The following is a 15,515-nucleotide window of genomic DNA, read 5'->3' as shown; positions in this document are numbered from 1 at the left end:
GCCCCGAAATTCCCCATTTAGGAAAGGTTTAGATACGGTAATCTCCATCCTATTACCGCATCCGGAATATCGGGACTGTTGACACCTATGGGCCGATTTACTTACGATTGTTTAGATTTTTTTTTTTAAGTCACTATTTCTTTGTCTTGTGGTATTCGCTGCCTTTTTTTGTACTAAATTCGTCAAAATGATGCAGACGTTCACAAATTTCTCGCAAGCTCCATAAAAGTTTTTTTCTGTCTGTCTTCAAAGAGTTTAGCAGCGAAAGTAGCAAAAATGTCATAAAAAATCCACTCCAGGCAGGAGAGGTCGAGACCGAAGTGCAGCGGCGCAAAGTTTTCCCAACTTTTTGGTAAAGCTGCAAATTGTGAATACAGTGAAAACTTCAGGAAACCCTAAACTCTGCTGATATCGGCAAACTTAGAAGAAGAAAATGCAAAAGACAGAAAAAGGGACTCTAAAAGAAGGTATAAATGGAAAGATGAATAGTACAAACAACAAAGAGGAACAAAACAGCAAAAACTAGAAAAAAAATTAGGTGCAAAAACTGCAAATGTAATAATAATAATAATAATAATAATAATAATAAATATTAATGTAATTGGTCTTTTGGCGTTTTCTAAGTGGACGGGTCTGTGGGGCCCCTAGGACATCGGGCCCAGGTGTATTTGCCTCCTCTGTTCCCCCCTTAGAGCTGTAGTCACCAGATCACATGATAAAAAGTAAAATAAAATATTTAAGAATCTATTTGTATTTTATACATTTATTGTTATTGCTTTTTTTTTCACAACTTTTTTTTGTTTTTTTATCACGTTTTGTTTTAGTAAGGGTGAGGAATGGGTTAAGAGTGACAACTTTGGGTAAAGCGGTCACAGACGGTTACCCACATCGCCCTGGGGTGAGGGGCACATCTGCACAACCAGTTCCTGGCACATTCAGTTCATTGCTGGAGGACGACACGGAGGGGAGCGTATAACCAGGTGAGTCCTATGTGTCACGGATTCTAGACCTCTGATGCCCCCTCTAACCCTGGGTGACTACTCGGTGGGGGGTCACATGATGTCCAGCACATGCGAGACCAGTTCCATAACTATACTTACCATCTACTTTTTACATAGAAATCAATGGGAAACTGCTGCCAGAGTAACCGACACTACCACACTGTAACAAACCCCCAGCTCTACTCATTCACAAAAACACACAATCACCCCAGCTTTCTTTCTGGAACGGCGCCACCACCACTCGCAGGCTGTCTCTGGTACTGCAGCTCAGCTCCATTGAAGTGAACGGAGCAGAGCTGAAACACAAGCCCCTACAACCTATGGTCAGGGGTGCTCCTTAAAAGGCAATCATGTTTTTCTAATCCCGTACAACCCCTTTAAAAATTAGGTGGGAAATCTCTAATATTGCAATCCCATAAAATTAGAAAATAAAGGCGATTTTTTTTTCTGGCTCCGTAATTTGTAGAAGTAGATTTATGGCACGGTGCGGGCGCTGCAGGGACGGTGGAGGTTTGCATTCGCTTCAGCATTTTCGTCTGAAATAATTTCACTGCAGGATCTGCACCGAAATGTTTGCATGTGAACACTGCTGTATTGCAACTTGCCATATAGATCCTCAGCCCATTGGGGTCCTGAAGGTCGGACCCTCAGCATTCACTCATTTACACCTTAAAAGTTTCTGAAACTCTGGACTGTGTTTCGACTCTTCACTCTTTTCAAGATCTCTGCTGTCTGTGAATGAATGGGGCCGTTCTGGATCCCCTAAGCTGGATAATTCTCAGAGCTGACAGTTTGCTGATGTTCTATCCAATTTTGGACTGATACAATGTAACAAACAAGGGAGGGATTTGTGCTCACAAAGGATCAGATTGGATACAATTGTGCAAACCCTCAGAAATATGGAGGATTTTATGCCCTGAACGTAACCAATGTTCCCACTCACTGACAGCAAGCAGAGACCTTGAAAAATAGACAGTAATGGAAACAGTCACAGACTTGTCTGGTGTCACAACCAGCGAGGTTTCTAGAAAGGACGGAGCGAATAAGGCTACTTTCACACTAGCGTTTTCTGCAATCCGTCACAATGCGTCGTTTTGCAGAAAAAACGCATCCTGCAAAAGTGCTTGCAGGATGCGTTTTTTCCCCATAGACTTGTATTGACGACGCATTTGCGACGGATTGCCACACGTCGCATTCGTCGAGCGACGGATGCGTCGTGCTTCTGCGGACCGTCGGGAGCAAAAAACGCTACATGTAACGTTTTTTGCTCCTGGCGGACCACTTTTTCCGACCGCGCATGCGCGGCCGGAACTCCGCCCCCACCTCCCCGCACCTTACAATGGGGCAGCGGATGCGCCGGAGAAATGCATCCGCTGCCTCCATTGTGCAATGCGCTAAACGCTAGCGTCGGAATCTCTCCCCGACGCATTGCGACGGGGAGATTCCGACGCTAGTGTGAAAGTAGCCTAAACGAACCAGTCTGCAATATTTAGGACCGGAATACAGACACTATTGACGGGTCATCAAGAACAAGGGCGCAATAAGTAATGCACAGGATAAGATGCCACAGAGGACCAGCAGTCGGACCCCCACCGATCTGATACTGGTGGCAGGACCGATATATAAGGGTAGGTGCACACGGTCAGTAAACACTGCGGGTTGGACGGTGTGTACTTGCGCAGCGTCCACTTGTTACAGCATAAGAAACCCCATGTCTACTATGCGTGCACTGACACACGCTGAGACGGACATGCGGCACGTCTCTCCAGACTGCATCCTGTCTACTTATCTTGTGGAGACGCGAGCCTCCGAAAGATAAAATTCACCAGTACACGTATTGGACGCGGTGGATCCAAACGGTTCAATGATCACATGCAGAATCACCTGCGTTCGATAGCCGGCAGCGGACATGTGCTGCGTCCAAAGCGCTGCCGATTACTGACCGTGTGCACCTACCCCAAGTAGTGGACAACCCCTTTAAAACGTAGAGTACAACTGGCCTAGAAACATAATACAGTATTAGGCTATGTGCACACGTTGCGGAATGGGGTGCAGAATTTTCTGCGCAAAATCCGCATGTGCAGATTTGCAGCGGATTTTGTGCAGTTTTTACCCCTGCGGATTTCTATCATGGAGGGGTGCAGAAGCGCTGCAGATCCGCACAAAAAGTAGTGACATGCACTTCTTTTAAATCTGCGGATTTTTCCGCAACATCTTCACAGCTTTTTTTCCCCCATTGATTTACATTGTACCGTACATCACAGTGCGGATCTGCAGCGTTTCTGCGCGGAAAAATCCGCTGTGGATCCGCATCGTGTGCACATAGCCTTACAAAGTACAGATGTAGCAGAGTGGAGCTTGTCGGGTGTAGTGCAGATAAGTGGGTCACTGGCGAGAACATCGGGGGAGATTTAAGAAGCAAAATTCCGAAAAAAAATACTGGATAAAAGTGTATCAAGAAAATGGCGGACAGCAGATGCACATGCGGTTTGCACACCTCAATTTTGCAAAAAGGAAACATAACGCGCCAGATGCAGAACGTGTGCGCCATTGTGGTTTGAGTGTCAGCTGCGGAGTTCAATAGCATGCAAGCAATTGTTATAGTCCATGTCTTAAAGGGGTGGTCCACGACTGCAGCATTGTTGGACTAACCTTAGCGCAGCTCTGTCGACCGTGCAGTGGCCGCGGCTGGTACTGCACACCATCTGCCACCTATTCTGTCCACGGAGCTGTGCAGCATCGTCATTGAGCCGCTACGGACGCCGCCGTGCAGGGTGTCGCCCCCCCACCAGACATTGGTGACCTATCCTAAGGACAGGCCATCAATGTTTAAAGTCCTGGACAACCCCTTTAAGTCCACAGTATAGATAATGAAATAATGATTGCTGGGACCCGACTGATGCGGAGAACATGGCTGTGGAAAATCGGCCAGCGAGACCCTCGGCCCCGAGACGTTCTTCCTGCAGGGTATCGGTAGCCTTAGGATATGTGCACAGAACGTCCTTGTCCTTTTCCATGGGGGGGGGGTTCCAATCCCAAAAACGCCTGAAAAAGCGACCGAAAATACACATTTCCATGTAAAAACACGACTTATTGGTCACGTTTACCCTTCCCGAGCGTTTTTTTAATCATTTCAAGTCATCAAAGACTCCGAGTGATTAAGAGGAGTGACCCCGACCCTTCATTCCGGCATTTTCTGCTCTATACACTTTACAAAAACAGGTCAATGAGAAACTGGGCAGGTTTCCTGTCTGCAAAGGCCGCCGTGGGTGCAGAGAATAAGGCTCTGTGCACACTGAGGTTTTTGAGGCAGGTTTTGTTGCGAGAAACGCTCCTTTATTATTTTTTTAAGGAGTTTTCCACCTCCCTAAAGTGTTTTTTTTTGCAGCCCTCTGATTGGTCGGTGCCTATTTTGGGAACGTTTGCCATCAGGAGCAGCTTTGTTTTTAACAACTGGGTTTTTTCAAAACCTGGAGCAAAAAAAAAAAAATGCACAAAACACCCAGAGAGCACAAACCCTTCATTCAGACGTCCATTGTTGTTTTCATTTAAGCCAGACCTAAAAAGAAGAGTAAATAGCTAAATACTGGACAAACTGCAACTAATGGCTGCACCACATAGCTGTAAATTGAGGAAGAGCTCAGGCACTACAGGATCCAGCATGCCCTGTCACTCACACAAACGACGAGGCATAGATAACTCTAGACGCCATACCTGAGCAGCCAAGCATGCAGCAAGGAATGAGAAAGCTACAGGGAGGAAAAAAAATGCTGCTGTATAGGAAGAATGACTGACGGGAAATGTAGTTCATTTATAGGAAGAATGCTGTGAAACCGATGAGACACAAACTACATCTCCCAGGATGCATTGCGCAGGTCCTCCGCTTGAGGACGATGTGTAAACATGCCACGGCTGCCAAGGCAGCCGCTGGTTTGATGGGAAACGTAGTTCATTTGTGCATAACAGCGCCGTCAAACAAGAGGGGAAGAAACTACATCTCCCGGGAGGCTCAGGTCCTCCGCTCTAAAACGTTGCGTTGGCGTGCAACCGGTACCAAGACGCCACTTGGTTGATGGGAAATGTAGTTCATCTGTAGAAAGAATGCTTTCAACTAATGGAGAAAGAAACTACAACTCCCAGGAGGCTCAAGTCTTCCGGTCTACAATGTTGTGTATAAGCGATAACTGTTGCCAGGCGACCACAGTGCTAAGAAGTTGTACAATGGTGCAAACAGAAATCATAAAGTTTTAGTTTTTTTTTTTTTTTTTTTTGGGGGGGGGGGTTGGGTTCCTGACAGTTAAATGGGTTCTCCATTACTCTGACAACCAGTTTAAATCCTGCAACATAAAAATAAAAACTTTAACTGGCCCACCTTAGCATCAGCCAGCCATGTTGGCACCATGTCTGACTGGCATAATGTCATGCGGTGCCAACATGGCTGGAACAAGAGGTGACTGTAGGTGGATTTTTATTTTGGAAGGGAGACTACAGCATTTAAGAAGGGGTTGTCTATGTAGTGGATAATCTCTTTGAGGCCCTTTTACATGAGTAGAGAAACTGCAGGACTCGCTAAGAAGCCTAGCTCCTGACACTTCACCTTTCCGCATGGCCATAATCTCAGACACTGCACCTTCATGCATGGCCATAATCACAGACATTGAACCTTCACGCATGCCGTAATCTCAGAAACTGCACATTCACACATGGCCGTGATCACAGACACTGAACCTTCACGCATGCTGTAATCTCAGAAACTGCACCTTCACACATGGCCGTGATCACAGACACTGAACCTTCACGCATGCTGTAATCTCAGAAACTGCACCTTCACACATGGCTGTGATCACAGACATAACATTGAACCTTCACGCATGGCCGTAATCTCAGAAACTGCACCTTCACACATGGCCGTGATCACAGACATTGAACCTTCACGCATGCTGTAATCTCAGAAACTGCACCTTCACACATGGCCGTGATCACAGACATAACATTGAACCTTCACGCATGGCCGTAATCTCAGAAACTGCACCTTCACACATGGCCGTGATCACAGACATAACATTGAACCTTCACGCATGCCGTAATCTCAGAAACTGCACATTCACACATGGCCGTGATCACAGACACTGAACCTTCACGCATGCTGTAATCTCAGAAACTGCACCTTCACACATGGCTGTGATCACAGACATAACATTGAACCTTCACGCATGGCCGTAATCTCAGAAACTGCACCTTCACACATGGCCGTGATCACAGACATTGAACCTTCACGCATGCTGTAATCTCAGAAACTGCACCTTCACACATGGCCGTGATCACAGACATAACATTTAACCTTCACGCATGACCGTAATCTCAGAAACTGCACCTTCACACATGGCCGTGATCACAGACATTGAACCTTCACGCATGCTGTAATCTCAGAAACTGCACATTCACACATGGCCGTGATCACAGACATAACATTGAACCTTCACGCATGGCCGTAATCTCAGAAACTGCACCTTCACACATGGCCGTGATCACAGACATTGAACCTTCACGCATGCCATAATCTCAGAAACTGCACCTTCACGCATGGCCGTGATCACAGACACTGCATCTTCCCACATGGTCATGATCTCAGAAACTGCACCTTCACGCATGGCCGTGATCACAGACATTGAACCTTCACGCATGGCCGTAATCTCAGAAACTGCACCTTCACACATGGCCGTGATCACAGACATTGAACCTTCACGCATGCCATAATCTCAGAAACTGCACCTTCACGCATGGCCGTGATCACAGACATTGAAGCTTCACGCATGCCATAATCTCAGAAACTGCACCTTCACGCATTGCCGTGATCACAGACATTGAACCTTCACGCATTCCGTAATCTCAGAAACTGCACCTTCACACATGGCCCTGATCACAGACATTGAACCTTCATGCATGGCTGTAATCTCAGAAACTGCACCTTCACGCATGGCCGTGATCACAGACATTGAACCTTCACGCATTCCGTAATCTCAGAAACTGCACCTTCACACATGGCCATGATCACAGACATTGAACCTTCAACCATGGCCGTAATCTCAGAAACTGCACATTCACGCATGGCCGTGATCACAGACACTGCACCTTCACACATGGCCGTGAACACAGAGACTGCACCTTCCCGCATGACTCTGATCACAGACACTGCACCTTCACACATGGCTGTGATCACAGACATAACATTGAACCTTCACGCATGGCCGTAATCTCAGAAACTGCACCTTCACACATGGCCGTGATCACAGACATTGAACCTTCACGCATGCTGTAATCTCAGAAACTGCACCTTCACACATGGCCGTGATCACAGACATAACATTGAACCTTCACGCATGGCCGTAATCTCAGAAACTGCACCTTCACACATGGCCGTGATCACAGACATAACATTGAACCTTCACGCATGCCGTAATCTCAGAAACTGCACATTCACACATGGCCGTGATCACAGACACTGAACCTTCACGCATGCTGTAATCTCAGAAACTGCACCTTCACACATGGCTGTGATCACAGACATAACATTGAACCTTCACGCATGGCCGTAATCTCAGAAACTGCACCTTCACACATGGCCGTGATCACAGACATTGAACCTTCACGCATGCTGTAATCTCAGAAACTGCACCTTCACACATGGCCGTGATCACAGACATAACATTTAACCTTCACGCATGGCCGTAATCTCAGAAACTGCACCTTCACACATGGCCGTGATCACAGACATTGAACCTTCACGCATGCTGTAATCTCAGAAACTGCACATTCACACATGGCCGTGATCACAGACATAACATTGAACCTTCACGCATGGCCGTAATCTCAGAAACTGCACCTTCACACATGGCCGTGATCACAGACATTGAACCTTCACGCATGCCATAATCTCAGAAACTGCACCTTCACGCATGGCCGTGATCACAGACACTGCATCTTCCCACATGGTCATGATCTCAGAAACTGCACCTTCACGCATGGCCGTGATCACAGACATTGAACCTTCACGCATGGCCGTAATCTCAGAAACTGCACCTTCACACATGGCCGTGATCACAGACATTGAACCTTCACGCATGCCATAATCTCAGAAACTGCACCTTCACGCATGGCCGTGATCACAGACATTGAAGCTTCACGCATGCCATAATCTCAGAAACTGCACCTTCACGCATTGCCGTGATCACAGACATTGAACCTTCACGCATTCCGTAATCTCAGAAACTGCACCTTCACACATGGCCCTGATCACAGACATTGAACCTTCATGCATGGCTGTAATCTCAGAAACTGCACCTTCACGCATGGCCGTGATCACAGACATTGAACCTTCACGCATTCCGTAATCTCAGAAACTGCACCTTCACACATGGCCATGATCACAGACATTGAACCTTCAACCATGGCCGTAATCTCAGAAACTGCACATTCACGCATGGCCGTGATCACAGACACTGCACCTTCACACATGGCCGTGAACACAGAGACTGCACCTTCCCGCATGACTCTGATCACAGACACTGCACCTTCACACATGGCCGTGAACACAGATGCTGCTTCTTCCGCATGTCCTGTGATCGTAGACACTTCATCTTGCTTCATTTGTCTGAACTCCGTCCACTAAAATCCCCAATGGCTGCACGATTTTGTAACCAAATCCAGCGGCCATTGGGCATGGAGTGTGTCTGGAGTTTCAAACGCGTGCAGCAAGACGCAGAGTCTGTAATCACGGGCCTTGCTTGAAGACGCAGTTTCTGCAATCACTCTACACATGGACGACATTGGCCAACAAACAAACAAACTGCATCTTTTATGAGGCTTAAAAATAATTGCTGTTGGCAACACATTTCTCCACCGTAGGTGTCTATAATTTAGTTAATTAAGTCATCATCACTGATGATCTGTGAGCACAATGATAAACTGCATGTTGTCTTCTACAGGTGTGATGACCCTTCAGACATTAGTCGCCTCCAATAATACCTCTCTGATCCAGCCAGGATTCTCGTTCTTTCGGTTCGGAAAACATGTCTTCTTCTTCGGACAAAAGGGATGGCCGAAACGTTCCTGTCCCACAGGCGTGTTCCTGGTGGACCTCAAAAACAATGAGCTGAAACTTCGTCCCGCTGCATTCTCCAATGAATCGTGCTACCTCCCTCCACTGAGGCATCCAGCCATCACCAGTCTCTCTGATAGTTCAGATGGCGAAGTCATACAATATCTGATCCATGGAGGGAAGACACCAAATAATGAGGTGTCTCAAAAACTCTACATCATCTCCTTGGCCTCATCCGTCAGCAAAAAAATAACACTCTGCTGTTCGGAGAAGGATTTAGAAGGGGATGTTCCTGATGCAAGATATGGCCATTCCATCAATGTTGTCCACAGCAGGGGCAAAAAGGCAGTAGTGATATTTGGTGGAAGGTCCTATGTGCCCTTGAATCAAAGGACTACAGAAAAATGGAATAGTGTTGTTGACTGTCAACCATCCATCTACCTCATCGATCTCCAGTTCGGTTGCTCCACTACACACGCTATCAAGGAAATTCAAGATGGCTTTTCTTTTCATGTTTCAATAACCCGCAATGATACAATCTACATAATTGGTGGACATTCACTCGAAAATAATCTAAGATCCCAAAACATCTTCAAAATTAATGTGGATCTCCTTCTCGGAAGTCCAGCCATAACTTGTCATGTTCTCCAAAGTCGACTGTCCTTTTCAAGTTCTATTGTGACTAGTTCTTGTCCATATGAGTTTTTCATCGTTGGTGGCTATGAGTCCGACAGTCAGAAGAAGATGACTTGTCACAAAGTTCTTCTAAGTAGCGACAACATTGACTTTGAGGAAATAGAGTCTCCAGATTGGACGGGGGAAATTAAGCACAGCAAGACATGGTTTGGGGCAGATATGGGTCATGGAGCTGTACTTTTGTGCATCCCGGGGGACAATAAAAATCAAAACTCAGATAGTAGCTTCTTTTTCTATCTACTCAGACATGGAGAAGAGCATAATATAATGACTCAGTTATGTAGTCAAGGATCTCTTGACGAACAAGAAGACTCCATGCCTCTTGAAGACTCCGAGGAGTTCATGTTCAGCAGTGATGGGATGTTTTGTGATGAAAACACCTACAACGAGGAAGACGAAGAAGACGAGTCGGAAACTGGATACTGGATCACGTGTTGCTCTGAGTGTAATCTGGATGTTAATACTTGGGTTCCTTATTATTCTACGGAACTTAACAAACCTGCCATGATCTATTGCTCCAGCGAAGGTGGACACTGGGTTCATGCTCAATGTATGGACCTCTCGGAAAATATGTTGATCAATCTGTCCGAAAACAACCTCAAGTATTTCTGCAACGAACATATTAAACTGGAAAGGGGACTGCAAACTCCTAAGAAGATGACCCCGGTCATGAAACCATCGGTGAAACGAGTAGGTCGAAAACCATGTGTAGGCCGAATGTCACCTGGAAAAAAGTCTTTCCTCAGGCGCTTGTTTGAGTAAAAGACACTAAATGATTATCAGCCTAACGGTAGATTTGATATTTTTGGTATTCCATTTACTGCCCCCCGGGATTAGTCTAATGTTATTTAGAAATATGTGTAAAATGAACAGAAATCCCCTTTTTTTCGGCACAATAGAAAATTGACCTTTGTGTGGCAAATTCAATATACTTTGCCCATACTTCTAAACTGTTTGCCTATCATATGTTTCTTAGTCCTCCAAGCTGCAAATTAAATAGTAATACTTCATAATAACAGTATGACATTTATGCTTTTTATTTATATTTTTTAGGACCCAAGGGATAGTACCCAATGACCTCAGATCCAGCACTTGTCTGCTTTTACAATATCCTTGATTGTTTTATTCTATTAATATAATAAATAATAAAACTGAACAAACCTGGAATCATTTGTAGATCTATAACCAACACTGATTTTGTAAACTTTATAATGATCTTTCACCTTGAATCTACCGGGGAAAAAAAATACACACTGCAGCCAAACCCACTAATTTTTGCTCAAATATCTATGGGGGCCTCCTGACTCTCCTTGACACCGGATGTGAAGGGAGATAAGGATGGATTTCAACTGCCCAATCCTTTAGATCTTGGAAAGATAAAGGGATATCAGGCAGAAAATGACTCCACTTTTCCTAGTAAGAACACATGCACACTCTGTCGAGCACACATGTGTATGGAGGGGTTGGACAAGATGGCAAGCTTCCCTTCCGACACTGAGAATCCTTGTATGGACCACAGTGCTCGAACTGGCCAGGAGTCTCCTGACCTTAACAGTCTCATGGGCAGGGGTGAACACATCATTGGCACATCCTGCGCTATCACACAGGGGCCCAAGAAGTAAGGGGGCCACTATTACCTCCAAAGAAGGTGGAATTGTGCATTATGAGGAGCTATTGGATGCAAAGAGCGCATCTTCTGTTCTTGTCCAGGGGTCTCTTCTGTCTGTGACCACTCCTGCTCAAAATCATATATGAGGCTGTTGAGGTTGTGTCAGGAGACCCTCGGCCAGTTCAGAAGTCACAGTTCATACCCGGACCTTGAATGTCAGAAGGGTCTTGGAACGTATTTTTTCCTTTGAGATCCATTCACAAATCATTTTCATGGCATATCCTATGCTACAGGTGTATCAGTGGCCCAAAGCAGCTGGTCCCAACGCAGGAGGCGCCATGATGTCCCTTCATTGTGCCACTTGCACCAGGCGAAGGAAGAAGAGGACTGAACTGCTCATCATGGGAGCGGTGAAAGGTGGGAGGCATGTTTGTCTTTTAATAATTGCAAATAGCACAAATGGGGACACAAAGGGGGGGATATTATTAATGTAGGGGAGCTATAAAGGGGTATTAAAAATATATGAGGGCCACAAAGATGGTATTATTAATATATGGGGGCCACAAAGGGAGAAATTATTACTATATAGGGCCATAAAGGGAGACATTATTACTATATGGGGCCATAAAGGGAGACATTATTACTATATGGGGCCATAAAGGGGGACATTACTATACGGGGCCATAAAGGGGGACAAAATTACTATATGGGGCCATAAAGGGAGACATTATTACTATATGGGGCCATAAAGGGGGACATTATTACTATATGTAGCCATAAAGGGAGACATTATTACTATATGGGGCCATACAGGGGGACATTATTACTATATGGGGCCATAAAGGGAGACATTATTACTATATGCGGCCATAAAGGGAGACATTATTACTATATGGGGCCATAAAGGGGGGCATTATTACTATACGGGGCCATAGAGGGAGACATTATTACTATATGGGGCCATAAAGGGGGACATTATTACTATATGCGGCCATAAAGGGAGACATTATTACTACCGGTGTATGGGGCCATAAAGGGAGACATTATTACTATATGCGGCCATAAAGGGGGGCATTATTACTATATGGGGCCATAAAGGGAGACATTATTACTATATGGGGCCATAAAGGGAGACATTATTACTATATGGGGGCCACAAAGGGAGACATTATTACTATATGGGGCCACAAAGGAGGCAGTATTAATGTGTGGAGCTATAAGGAGGTTATTACTGTGTAGGGCACCAGGGGGGCACTTTGGCACTATGTAGTTTATGTAAAAGTGGAGGAAAAGGGGAAATGGGGCTCTAAAGATATCGGTCATAGATGTCTGTGTGTTTCATTCTGAAGAGGTGAGTCGTGGCTGGAAGATGTCTGTGCCGGAAGAAGAAGAAAGGAGAAAATGAATGACTTCAATGGGAGACGTCACTGGTGAGTATCTGGATTTACTTGTACTGTGTACGTTCCTATTCATTAAAAACAAGACAATATTATGTAATGGTGACAGAATGGACCCCCAAATGTATTAGAAAGCTGCAGAAATGTTGATTATGCCACGATTTGCCTTCATACACCTGCTGCTGTATGTCTAGAACTAGTTATTATTATAACCTTCATTTTCCATCATCTTTGTCCTCCAGTTTTTTCACTTCTCGCACAAATCCTGATATTGACACTCAGTGACATCTATTACTGTACATTACATAGAGCAATGTAAACTTGTATCTCTATCAAGGAGTCAAAGCATCGGCCAACGTGACAAGACTGCTGGTGCAAGACTACATAAGTCACCATTCATCATACCCCATTATATAAATCACACATACAACCTCCATGGTCCGCACTGAGCACCGAGCAGACATGCAAGGATATTTACAGAAAAGGGTCTAAATTCCCCCTCCAAAAAAATACACTAAATTCGAACCTTGCCGGAACAATGATGTCCGGCAAGAGACGGATCCTGCCGCGTGGATTTCAATTGGCCGATAACTTTGATCTTTCCCAAGATAAGATACCGGCAGCAGCTCTATCATAGAAAGCACAGAAGAGTCTGAAAGCTATCTAATGTGTATGGTGGCCTTAAAGGGAACCTGTCACATCGAGAAACACTATTTACCTGCAGATACCATGGAATGGAAATCCTATCTGGTTGCTTTACTGGAGCAGCAGCTACAGGGAGAATATCAACTTTTATCCTCTCTGCAGCCGCTCGCTTCCAGTTATCGGTGCGGTACGTGGAGAGGTTACAGTCACCACTCACTACACAGAAAGCGCGGCTCTAATCACTCACCGATTATCAAAGATTACAAAAAGATTATTTCGATTAAACGATCCAAGGGCAACTACGTCTATAGTTCCCAATGGACCTGGCAGTATAGACTTTTGTCTCTGCTTTACATGGACATTGACTGGATGTTAACTATAAGATACGGTAAAGTCCAGCTTCATCATCATCGGTTTCCTATTTCCAATCCTAGAGAAACTATGAGAATTGGATTAATAAATTGGTTTTAAGAAAATACATTAGCACCAATGAAATAATCCAAGCAGGACGAATGGTAAGAGAAAACCACCAGAGTGATAAGAGTTAGCTCCATGATTAAGGTGAAGACGATTGTGTTCTATAATAGAAACAATGATATTATAACAACCACTACCATGTACACAAAACATATTACTATATTCTGTGACCTAATTAATATAACCTTCATTAAACACTATGTATGAATACCACATATTATTGCACACATTATTTAATACTTATCAAATGTAATTGCAATACTACGGCCCCTGTGTAAAAGAATACAACTACTATAATACTGCCACTGAGTAAAAGAATATAACTACCATAATACTGCTCCTATGTACAAGAATATAACTACTATAATACTGCCCCTATGTACAAGAATATAACTACTATAATACTGCTCCTATGTACAAGAATATAACTACTATAATACTGCTCCTATGTACAAGAATATAACTACTATAATACTGCCTCCTATGTACAAGAATATAACTACTATAATACTGCCCCTATGTACAAGAATATAACTACTATAATACTACCTCCTATGTACAAGAATATAACTACTATCATACTGCCCCATGTACAAGAATATAACTACTATAATACTGCTCCTATGTACTAGAATATAACTACTATAATACTGCTCCTATGTACAAGAATATAACTACTATAATACTGCTCCTATGTACAAGAATATAACTACTATTATACTGCTCCTATGTACAAGAATATAACTACTATAATACTGCCCCATGTACAAGAATATAACTACTATAATACTGCTTCTATGTACAAGAATATAACTACTATAATACTGCCCCTATGTACAAGAATATAACTACTATAATACTGCTCCCTATGTACAAGAATATAACTACTATAATACTGCCCCTATGTACAAGAATATAACTACTATAATACTGCTCCTATATACAAGAATATAACTACTATAATACTGCCTCTATGTACAAGAATATAACTACTATAATACTGCTCCTATCTACAAGAATATAACTACTATAATACTGCTCCTATGTACAAGACTATAACTACTATAATACTGCCCCTATGTACAAGAATATAACTACTATAATACTGCCCCTATGTACAAGAATATAACTACTACAATACTGCTCCTATGTACAAGAATATAACTACTATAATACTGCCCCCTATGTACAAGAATACAACTACTATAATACTGCTCCTATGTACAAGAATATAACTACTATAATACTGCCCCTATGTACAAGAATATAACTACTATAATACTGCTCCTATATACAAGAATATAACTACTATAATACTGCCCCCTATGTACAAGAATATATCTACTATAATACTGCCCCATGTACAAGAATATAACTACTATAATACTGCTCCCTATGTACAAGAATATAACTACTATAATACTGCCCCTATGTACAAGAATATAACTACTATAATACTGCTCCTATATACAAGAATATAACTACTATAATACTGCTCCTATGTACAAGAATATAACTACTATAATACTGCCCCTATGTACAAGAATATAACTACTACAATACTGCTCCTATGTACAAGAATATAACTACTA

General features: G+C 43.7%; 2 protein-coding genes across 3 annotated transcripts in view; one reads left to right on the top strand and one right to left on the bottom strand.

Moving 5' to 3' along the window:
• Positions 1 to 4,748, bottom strand: part of IFTAP (intraflagellar transport associated protein) — a 31,012-nt gene extending 26,264 nt beyond the window's left edge. Inside the window, exon 1 of one of the 2 annotated variants that reach the window (XM_069740380.1) lies at positions 4,716 to 4,748. The gene's annotated coding sequence lies outside the window, so the exon portion shown is untranslated. Of the gene's footprint in view, positions 1 to 4,518; positions 4,557 to 4,715 lie in introns of those variants that run through there. The other variant, XM_069740381.1, reaches the window with a different exon arrangement.
• On the top strand, positions 938 to 10,958 carry RAG2 (recombination activating 2). Its single transcript, XM_069740379.1, has 2 exons — positions 938 to 980; positions 8,987 to 10,958. The coding sequence occupies exon 2, from the start codon at positions 8,992 to 8,994 to the stop codon at positions 10,555 to 10,557; it is 1,566 nt and encodes a 521-aa protein (XP_069596480.1). The 5' UTR covers positions 938 to 980; positions 8,987 to 8,991; the 3' UTR covers positions 10,558 to 10,958.
• Positions 10,959 to 15,515: the final 4,557 nt, after the last annotated feature.

Source organism: Ranitomeya imitator, chromosome 9 (assembly GCF_032444005.1).
Source record: "Ranitomeya imitator isolate aRanImi1 chromosome 9, aRanImi1.pri, whole genome shotgun sequence".
Lineage (NCBI taxonomy): Eukaryota > Metazoa > Chordata > Amphibia > Anura > Dendrobatidae > Ranitomeya > Ranitomeya imitator.
The sequence above is the reverse complement of the archived record's forward strand: the minus strand, read 5'-3'. Positions and strand labels throughout refer to the sequence as shown.

Excerpts from the sequence above, each read along its gene's own strand:
- RAG2 (XM_069740379.1), top strand. The coding sequence starts at position 8,992 with ATGACCCTTCAGACATTAGTCGCCTCCAATAATACCTCTCTGATCCAG.